Below are 11,175 nucleotides of genomic sequence, written 5' to 3'. Positions count from 1 at the left end.
GTGAACGGTCTATTTCTAAGCACAGATGGCGTTCGATATGTTAAACGAATTTTTTTTCCCAGCTGGACTGAAAACACTTCGACACCATTTCTTCTTTTCTGAACCAGACTATGATCTATTTAGCAGATCCTAAGCTAACATTACTTGCAAATACACCATCAGGTCTGACAATAGGAAAACTGTTTTCTAAAATCATCATCATTATTAATTACATGAAACTGCTGACATTTAAACAAAGACATTTGAAAAACTATGAGGAAAAAAAAGATAAGACTGGCAAAATGAGAAAACATGATCACCAAGAAAGCTTCTAGAAAGAAAAAAAGAAAAAGGAAAAGGGAAGTATCCATAAAGGCAGAGATCATGGTAAGCACACGCAAAGAGTATTAGGAACAAAAAAAATGAGTATAATAAAAATAGGGAAATCACTGGGAAAAAATTCCTAATACTCACTCAATGCCAAACCATCCCAAAACCCAATAAGTCTGTCAAAAAAGTTTCTAAAAAGGTTTAAAGCATGGGATCACTTTTTCCACCCCAATAAACTTTTTAAATATAAAATTTAAATACTATCCCGTCAATCACCTTTCCACTTTGATCTTCATTTTTATTTTGTTTTAAACTGATTTACTTTGACTTGCCAAACCATATTCCGAAGTGGTCCGATGTTCTTTTACGCAGAGTCGTATTTGCATCAATAGAGAAACTATTTTGATGGCTCAGCAACTTGCAAAATCAAATATGAAAAACATTAATATACAGTATACATGATATGATGACATGACAATGATGTAATCCTCACCTTGCCGTAGCAGCTGGAACGGCGTCTGGGACCTGAGGGGACCGTCTCACAGGCTAAAGTAAACAAGGGAGTCAAGAGTCAAACCTCTTTAAAGATTTGTTTTAGGCCTTAAAATATGCTCAAAGTCACGTGTATTCAACTTAAGAGGCTTAAACATGGCTGCTATCTTGTACAGAGCTCTGTGACCAATATTAAACACACACTCACCGTCTCCTTGCTGATCTTTTCTAACACTCTGCTTACAGATCCAGGAGTGAGGGAAGGGCGGAAAGACATGGAGCGGTTCCCAGACACAGCTGCAACAGCTGGAATCACCAGCTTCTGCACAGGCGGGACGGCTGGTTCCAGCTAGCAAACCGTGGATAATTATGAATCAGAAACTGTGGCGGTACTCCAGACAAAGCCGCTAATTATTTGCACGCGCCTGACAACAAACGCTAGCACGGCTGAGACACATTACACCCTGGTGTACTGACACTCAGCCATGTTCCCTTCTACCACTTAACAAAACGGGTATAATTTTTAGGCTTGTTTCTTCCTGTATAGTTAAAGTAGGGTTCACCAGAAACATCTGTCGGACACTTGGTGACCTTTAGTTGCTAGTTTGTGAATAAACTACTGTTGAGCAGCTGTCGGGAACTAGAAGCATGTCTAGTCCTACATTTGTCGGAGACACAGGCAGTGTTTACACAAACACCAACAGCCTGTTGTTGCCACCAACAATAAACCAATCATTTTTAAATATATAAAATTAAAACTTCTCTTTAGAATGCTTTAGAGTGCAGCTGCTAGAAAAGCTGTAACAAAAAACTGGCATAAAAAATACTCTGACTATTGAGGACTGGTACGATATAATCTATGAAATATTTGTTTTTAAAAAAAAAAAAACTTCTCTCCATTAGGCTTCAGAAAGATTAATGTAAGGAAAATTTCTCAGTAAAATGCCCATACTTTACATTCTTTTTATTATCATTTATTATTTTAACTTTCTAATATTTTACTTTAAAAAAATGAATACAATACAGTTTACATTTTTTTTTTCTTTAATGATCTAGAGTTCCTTGTTTAAAATACAGTAAAGTGTTTCAGGAGCATATTTGGAGTTTAAAAATGGGCATTTGCAGGCTCTCTCTCTCTCTCTTTTTTGGACCACATCCAAAATTTATGTTTTTTCACAATTCGCGGCTGCTCTAGGAATGTATTTCACGAATTTCGGGGGTCAACTGTATATAATTTTTTTTATTTAAATGGAGGTTCACTGGACTGATATGCATAATTGTGTAAATAATATATTTGGACAATAAACTTAAAGCAGTATATTAATAAAAAATATATATATATATTTTTTATAAATCTTTGCAACAGACCCAATCCGGCTCAATAATAATAAAAAAATTTTATCAAAATGAAAGGGGCCTTCGATAATCTGCTGATTACTTGACCTGATCGTTTCTTTCTTGTAAACAGATTCTTACCAAAATGTTTTGCCCCACATGAAGATAACATTAAGTGGCGTTAAAAATTATTGTGAGGGATCCCCCCCAACTCACAGATAAGACTGAACTCCTAAAAATTTCATAACACAAAAGGCGGGATTTAACAAAAAAAAAAAAAAAAAAAAAACGCAACTTAACCTGACCTCAAACCTGGGGGGGATTCCTCTGTTCAGCAATCACATTTACTCGCGTGATTTATATTTCACTCACCTTCTTCCTCTTAGACTGAAAATTACCGCTTCCATCTAGAGCCGAGTGATTCAACGACTAGAAGGAAGAAAAATTTTGGGGGAAAAAAACAAAACAAAGTCAAACACAGACAATTTAAGGATTACGATTCCACACAGTTGTACATAAACATCCAACTTACGGTTGATAACGGAGAAGAAACTGTTGATGGAATTCTTTTCGCGTCCTAAAATAAAAACAAGTCCTGATTTTAATTACCTCGATCTGAACTAAAGATCTTTTTACTTTTTCAGCATGGAGAGAGTTGGATCTGTTGCTGATGTTTGTACTTAGGCATATAATTACTCACAGCGAGAGGGCTGGACATGCGCTCCAGTGACTGCAGGATGCGCCTGGCAGTGGCGCTGGTCACTCCACAGGGCTGAGCTCCTGCCGGTTTGGCCTTGATCTGTCTCCTCACCGGAGCCTGAGGAACACAAATGAATCCATAACAGGGTCTTTAGAACCGGACAAAAAGTACGCTTTGTAAAACTGGCTAAGCAGCGGTGCTGGAATCTTAAAAACTAGGCCCTGATCAACTTCAAAGTCTTCTTTCTATTTAAGCTGACTGACTTTAGCTTTAGACCAGCCTACTAAAAGCCTTGTTAACACGACTGTACTGACGTGATAAGGAGTGCCCGGCCGTGATCGAGCCGCCTTGGCTGCTGCAGCGCCTCCATACGTCGTCTTTCCTGGATAGAAGGGAGAATCCCCCAACTGACTGGAGTTCAACACTGAACTGTTCATCGCTGACTGTGAAAGAGAAAAGAAACGAGAATTAAAGCTTAAAATATTAAATATTATATAGTAAGCGTGTGTTCACACTTGGTTCGATTAAAACGGACTCGGTTGCTCTAGTAATGCGACTCACTTGAACAAACGTGAACATTGACATCAAAATCTCGACACGTACCAAGCAGATCAACCGAGGCCGAATGAAAAAGTTATGACTTGGTCTGCTTCCAACTAACATAGTCTGAAATCCCATAAAGTTGACCAGATTGAGACCGACTTTAACGGATTCAAGCCACGCCCTAGCAAACCATTTAGACCACCTTGGTAACTGATCCCGTAAACAGTCATTATAAAAAGCCCCAGAGGCATGAGTTTTGCAACGGCAAGCGCCACTAGCATCTCATTTTGAAAAAGAACCCCTTCAGTTCACGATAGTGATCCAATAAACTCCTGGCGCACTTACTGATGAGGATGTGCCAAAGACCGACAGGTTAAACGCCGGCTTCTTGAGGCTGCTGTGAGCCAGCTGCGACGCGGACTGTGTGCGTTCTGTCTCTGGGGACCAGAGGAGGGGTGCAGTCTTTGAGGTGGGAACATCTGTTAAAAAAAAGAAAATGCAGTCTAGAACGATATGACACTAACAAGAGAAATTATCTGAAGTACAGCATTCCATATCTACTCGAACTCCTTTTACAGCCGATCGCTCGCTCACTTTTTTTCAGTCTCCCGCTTTACCTTTATCAGACGCCCGCGATGAAAAGCCGCTCGTGGTGGAGATGTTGTCGTCCTCGTGCTGAGAGCTCGAGTCCTTGATCTCCTTCACGAGGGGGATGAAGCTCGAGCTCACAGCGAAGGGGCTCGGTGGAAAAGGGGGAGCGGTGGATGTGGAGGGCTGGGAAAAGAGAGATCCACTGAGCGCAGGGGAGCCGTCGTGGGAAGGGAAATGCAGGTGCGAGCGGTTAAGTGGAGGTCTGGAGAGAACGTCCTGGAAATTCAACGAAGCTTTGCTTGTTGAGGGTTCTGAGGGACATGAAAAGGATTAGATAAACAGACAAACAAAAATACTAACGCTGTTAAACATTAGAGTCTTTTTATTTAAATACATGTTTATGAGGCACCGTACCCGCGTTACTGGTGCTGGGTTCGGGGGAGTCGCGTGCGTTGGGGAGCGGAGCGGATTCCTGACTGCCGTTGGGAGGAGCCGTGACGTCGTTCTGCTCCACCTGGACCGGTGTCTCTTCTTCTTCGGCTAACTCGCCGTTTTTGAAATACTTCTGTAGCCAAGAGGGGACTATACTCTTCACGGTGTCTGTTACTCGGCTTATCAGACCAGGCTGCTGTGGAAAAAAACGACAGGTTTGTAAATTAGCGACAAATACCACAGCAATAAGCTCAGACACATACTCAGACTCCCGGGGTATGAGAGGTGCAGTTTGTCATGTTAGAGTGCATATATTATTATATATATATATTTTTTTTTATTAATATATTGAAGTGGTAAAATTTTGCAGTTCATCTATAATCCTGCAGATTAGAATAGTTTCAACTATTTGCACGAAAAAGGAGTAAACTATTCACCAAGTTTGTTTAGAACTAGACGCACTCGCAGCTTCTATTAAAATTTGTGTGTTACTGTAAAGTGTGTTACTGTAAAGTGCATGAAATTAAGGTGTGAGATCAAATTTTAAAAATTGCCACCATCTGTTGAATTTTAATACGAACAAATTTTTTTTTTTCAAGGTCCATTATTTTTTTATTGTTTTTAATAAGGATTTAAATTTCAAAAGCAGCAGATTTCCTCGTCCCGTGGCCCGATTTTAAAAAAGAAAGCCTGTGTCGTTACCTCAAGCTCGGCCAAATACACCTTTGAAAACCCCATTAAAATTTGTTCAGGAGCTTTTACGTGATGCGTGCACAAACAGAGAGAGAGAAAAGATCTTCAAATGCACAGACACATCAACTTTACAGTTTTATTATAAGTAATAGTAATGTGCAACAAAAGATGATTTATACGATATCAGGATATTTATAAAAACCTGACAGAAATTAAATTGCAATTTCGTCTCAAGAGGGCCCTGGTGATTCCTCTTGCTACTATATGTACATAATCTTTTTAATTATAATTTTTTTTTATCTGAGCAGGGACCAAGTTAAATTGTTACAGTCTCAATAACAGTGTAACGAAAGATCTAACCATTTGAACTAAACTGCAGACACACAAGAAAAACACCACACACACAAAAAAAAAAACTTCACTTCTAAGCAACTACACTGAAGGGCATTTCCTGATAACTGCACGTTTCCCTGCTTATCTATCAAGTGTCTAGCAGGCAAGATAACTGTGAGAATTAGCGAAGTCATCCTATACCACACTTAATCCTGCCAACTAATGACTCATGTTACCTACAAAATCGTTTAACCCACAGCGTTAACGATGGTTGTAAGAAAAAGAGCGATTGGCAGTTTTTAGTGAAAGAAGACAAAGAACAAAAAGCACCGTGTAAGCTTTTAAGGGGTTTTGTTCTCATAGGACCAGGACACACCAAACAATTATCCCCTAAAAACACAAAACACATCTATATTAAGTTCCCGAGGACTTGTTTGTGTCAGCCTGTGTGTAAATGCTCTAGAAATATAGACTTGTTTTTTGATTCAGAAGTGATTCACATAAAATTATTTAATTAAAACATAAAATGTTACACAATCTAAAATTAAGAAATTCGTAAAAGAAACACCACAGCATTTGCAGAAAATACAAACTGCATGCATTTTGTGCAAAATACTGCCGTTTTGTTTTCTTTCGAGTTTGTGTAGTTGGTGCAACATCACCACCTACTGTATGGACAAAAAAATCCATTGTATGTGACAAGATATTTAATCAAATCAGTCAAACACCACAAGCTACACAGGACAACAGTGTTTATTAAACACCCTTCAAAACCTAAAAGAAATATAGCTGTTAGAAATAAAGAGTAAACTCTAGCACTATTAAATCAGATTGAGAAATAAATAAAAATAAATCATTGCCCAAAATAAATTTTACAAATTCGAATCAACAATTTGTCCACAATTCACGATACACAAAGAGGATATTGATACCGTTATTAGTTTCCTTATTTCTGACCACCATGTTTGCACCGAGATCCAAATCCCACTTCACATGCATTCTATTTTACATATAGGGTTATATTTATTATATTTGAGTAAAACTATCTTTTCTTATTATTATTATTCTTACATTTTCCTATTGCTGCAGGTCTCTTAGGGCTACCAAACAAATTTCGTTACATCATTACAATGACAAAAAAGCGCTTAAACGCGTTTGTCCATTACCGGCTGGACTACCTGTAAGAGTCCATGACTGCGGGTAACATTAACACCCCTAACACGCGACACATTAATGCACATTAGTCTGCACACTTCCTTGTTCATAAAGGTTTTAATATAGTATTTCTACATTTGTTTTCCCTACCCCTTATTTCATACCTTAAATTCTTTATTTAAAAAAATATATTAAACTTAAGCACATGTTTAAAAAAACAAAATTTTTTTGAGGCCGTGAGCTCAGAGCAAAGCGCTGCATTTGGTGAGCGATATATAAATGTGCACGGATAGCACCTCGACACTTGGTTCATCTGAGGCGGCACGCGAGGGACGTTTTGACGCATGCGGTACGTGCTGTCGTGGTAAATTCCACACCTACCTCATGTCTGGAATGCCTTGCGCTGCTCCAAAGCAATCAATGAGGTTAATTCATGCATGGATTGTGTGTGAATTAATGACGTACAATACTGAGGAGCTTTTATTATTATCAACAACTATTTACGATGATTTCTCAGTGAAAGGAGCTCAATAGGCTCAAACCTGTTCCAGTACAATGTTCTTGTGAGGACAAAGTTCAAGAAAGCTAGAGTAGAAGAACTTGACTGTCCTTAAATGAGGCGTCTATGGTATGAATGAGTAAGTGAAGCTTACAACAACAACTACGTGGAATAAATACAGAGCGAGGCGGTCAGGTGTCCACATACTTCTGAACATTTAATTGCCATCAACACAGCCCAAACACCCCGATGCTGAAGGACTTTAGAAGGGAAAGAGAAAAAAAATACTGAAATAAGGAAGACGTTCTTGACCGGCTTGCGTGTGTTTAGATGTTTGATTAGATACAGATTTCGCTACACCTCAAATCTTTTTCCAAACACGCTGTTCAAACCTGAAGTGAACAAGGCTGCACATTCCCACTGGCGTTGCTGCTACTGGGCTGTGGTAGTATAGTGGTACAGAGCTTCTCGTATATCCTGCAGGCTGTTATATTATCACTGCTAAGTGCGAGCTACGCAGTGAGCAAATACACAGTAAATCCGTCTTTACATAAATCATGACAGGTTGAACTGTAATGACTACAGATTAGATTATACAGCAAACGCGTCCTGAAGTCCTGCCCATGCGTGTTAAGAGACATCACAATGCGAATTTGGGTTTTCCAATAATTCATATATAACTAACATTTTTATTACTTTTACAATACGTGCATTTTTATGTCATAGAAACAACCAAAAAGAACTATAAAAACATGGTGTGTTTTTTTTGCCGAGTCAAGTTTATATATACAAAATAAACTTTATTATATTTCCTAGGTTGTGCTAAGAAAATGTACAATCCTCATATATACACACACTATATGCGTCTTTCGACTTATATACTGTATATACATACAGTAAAACCTTGGATTGTAAGTAACTTGGCCTGCAAGTGTTTTGCAAGACGAGCAAAATCTTTAAATAACTTAATTCACTATAAACGAGCAAGGTTTTAATATACGAATACTGCATTATGTCCGCGCTTTGTCTGCTGAGCGTCACATGATCACAACTGAGCCAATGGTTCTTTTGTCTCTATTTATGGGTAATCATCTCCCATGCTTGGTCTCAAAATGCCGGCCCTTTCTGATGGCTTTCACCGCAAGTATATTTTAGACCTGTGGGAGATGTGTACATGATAAAAACCCATTACGTTTCAAACCACTCTAATATTAGCCGCTTAGAAATCCCATAAGTCCTCATTAGCAGCAGGTATCAGGAGTTAAGTGTGTAGTAAAATGCCTACCCTTATTTAGCCCTACATTTTGTGTATTGCGACATAACCCTTGTCCTGAAGAACAAAAAACAGGGCAAGTGGAAATTTCAGAGTCTTACTAAGTCTCATGTCCTGGTTCAGACAGGAGACGGACAGCACCGATCGTCACGTCTCCAACCACCTCTTCAAAGAGGATTCAGGCACGCATTCGTGAGCCTGGAACAACTGTTCTCTCACCGATCCAGACTTTGGGGAAGACGCCCTAACGACTCCTAAACACTAGAAGATAATATATATTTGTAATGTAATGCCATATTAGCAAGCCAGTTGAGAAGATTATTACAGACCCAACTAATTCATTTCCTCTTACTGTCCTGCACTCTCAGGAGCCGTGGACAAAACGTCCTTGTTTATGATTCAGTAAAGATCATGCAAATTTACCAGCCTAGCCGAGGACACGCTGCCCTAATGTCAGACAGGATGCATCCTCGCTGGTGCGCACTCTGCTGAAAGACAGGGAGATCACACGGGTTTGACGTTGTGGAGACGTCTGATATAGTGATAAAAATCTAACTAGTTATATGGACCTGCGCGATCATCTAATCACAAAAGGCCTCCATTTATCACAGGTTATGGAAGCATGTGTAGAGTTAATATTTTTTTGTGATCATTTGTTGAATCGTTTGCTTTTATCCTAAGTAAATGTATATACATACTAAATAGTAAATTTGATGGTTATGTATCGCGGTTTACATAGCAATGGCAATTTATGTCAAAATATTCCTAATGGCAATGATCCTTATGCTTGTTTTTTCTACAAGTATGCTGTGTAGGAGATAAATTGAACATCCTTTCAAGACCTTAAACGAGAAAAAAAAAGTTATTCTCTTTCTTTGATAAGAAAAAAAAACAGATGGCGAGATGTTTCACATGTCAATTAGAAAGAATTATAATAGCTCGAATGTTTTGAACTCTGTTTGGCACTTTCGTTGTTGTTTTTTTCAGCCAAAAAGGTTTTTGACCCAGTTTCATTTTTGGTCAGATGGAAATTTAACCCTGGAGAGATAAAATGTTCCTACAGATAATGTGCTGACGATAAAATACAGGGATTTTATTTCCCCGAACACGTGCATGACTTCTGCATACACACTTCAGATCCAGCTTTTCGGCAGACGGACAATTAAATCATTTAATAAATACTTTTTTTTTTTATTGGTTACACAATTTTTTACTTGTTTTTAGGGCTGCAACTAACGATTATTTTGATAATCGAATAGTTGGACGATTATGTTTTCGATTAATCGGATAAAACCTAAACGCTTCTTTAATTTGATATTTTGCTTACAACTATTTAAAAAAAATACATTACTTATATGTATAAAAAACTTTTAAAAATGCAAAAGCCACATAGAGTTTAATAATCTTTAATTTTGACATTTTAAACCTTAAATGAAATGTAGTATATAATATATATATATATATATATATATATATATATATATATATATTGTTTAAAAAAAAAATACACAGATATATTCAGTTGATAAGATATAAACAGCCAAAATAATAAGTAAAACCACAGTAAATTACAAGTTAACTTTGTAGTGGACTATATAAAAAAAATAAAACTGTGGAAATGCATAAAGCTAACAGGAACAAATATACTGTTATTTGCATTCGCTGAAAACCACAACAATCACTAAATGTAATATTCTACTGTTATTCGCACCGTGTAAATTAAGATAATCTAAATTAGCGCCATTTAACTAATCACTATTGCTCATGAGGTGATTGTGCAATGTGATGCTAGCGAGTAGCACGTGAACAGATCTAGCGCGCGACTGTCCCGAAGTTAGCAAACAGTTTAAACAAAAGAACTTAAACTATACAACTTTTACACGATGGAGATACAGTTTTTACTGACCCTGCTGACGTTTCGCCATCCGCAACACCAACACGTTTTCAATTTAAGTGTTTGTGCATGACATGCCATGAAAGCTCGGTCTTGCATAGCGTGCAGGTTACCGTCTTCTTAGAGGCGTTTAATGTAAATTGCTATCAAACCTTGGAGGACTCGGGACGCGCCCTTTTTCCTGCAGACGCTTTTGTAACCTCCATTGCGCGAGCGGCTGTGTATCTGTGTGTATTTGTGCATCTTGTGGTCGCGCTCCTCAGTGACGTGAGCAGCCCAACTAATCGATAACGGCATTCGTTGACAACGAATTTTATTATCGATTTTATCGATTAGTTGTTGCAGCCCTACTTGTTTTAACGCTAAACTATTAAAAACAATAGTTTACTAATTCTTACATTAATATTAATGTCAATTAGATTAAAACGTCTAGATTTCCTTAAAAAAAAAAAAAACTTGTTACTTAAGAGAAAACTCAAACCATAGAGGAAAAACACGGCTTGGGTTGGAGAATAATTACCGTATTAACCCTTCTGTACTTATACCCAAAAAACAAACGAAACAAACAAACAAAAACAAACAGCATACGAAAGAAAATGCACTTGTATAAATTACAGTACATATAGGTGGCAACTTTGGCATTTTACCTTCTAGCGCTGGGGCAGACAGCAGTACAGCACTGTATAGTATACGGTAAATATATATATAACATTAAGCCAAGTGTTTTGCAAGAAATAGGCATTCTTTTTGATCACATCACAAAATTCAAAGGGGCGACTGTAATTATTTTTTTATATATGATATATATAAAATTTTGTTTAAAATAAAAATAATTTTTAAAAAGGTACAGCGCCATCTGTTATATATTGAGGTGAACTTTTTTTTTTTTCAATTTAAACTTTAAGTGTTGCATGCAAGTGCTAGAT

The 11,175-nt window shown here is 37.7% G+C and overlaps 1 protein-coding gene across 2 annotated transcripts in view; it reads right to left on the bottom strand.

Moving 5' to 3' along the window:
• nup153 (nucleoporin 153) overlaps positions 1-11,175 on the bottom strand; it is a 29,770-nt gene that overhangs the window by 13,486 nt on the left and 5,109 nt on the right. Inside the window, exons 2-10 of one of the 2 annotated variants that reach the window (XM_053492108.1) lie at positions 4,385-4,598; positions 3,997-4,281; positions 3,725-3,858; positions 3,151-3,279; positions 2,837-2,953; positions 2,669-2,713; positions 2,509-2,565; positions 1,010-1,150; positions 803-855 (exon numbers count right to left, since the gene is read on the bottom strand). In XM_053492108.1, coding sequence (XP_053348083.1) covers positions 803-855; positions 1,010-1,150; positions 2,509-2,565; positions 2,669-2,713; positions 2,837-2,953; positions 3,151-3,279; positions 3,725-3,858; positions 3,997-4,281; positions 4,385-4,598 — 1,175 coding nt within the window. The remainder of the gene's footprint in view (positions 1-802; positions 856-1,009; positions 1,151-2,508; positions 2,566-2,668; positions 2,714-2,836; positions 2,954-3,150; positions 3,280-3,724; positions 3,859-3,996; positions 4,282-4,384; positions 4,599-11,175) is intronic. The other variant, XM_053492109.1, reaches the window with a different exon arrangement.

This window comes from Clarias gariepinus, chromosome 3 (genome assembly GCF_024256425.1).
Source record: "Clarias gariepinus isolate MV-2021 ecotype Netherlands chromosome 3, CGAR_prim_01v2, whole genome shotgun sequence".
Taxonomy (NCBI): Eukaryota; Metazoa; Chordata; class Actinopteri; order Siluriformes; family Clariidae; genus Clarias; species Clarias gariepinus.
Note: the sequence above shows the minus strand (reverse complement) of the source record. Positions and strands in the feature narration are given on the sequence as shown.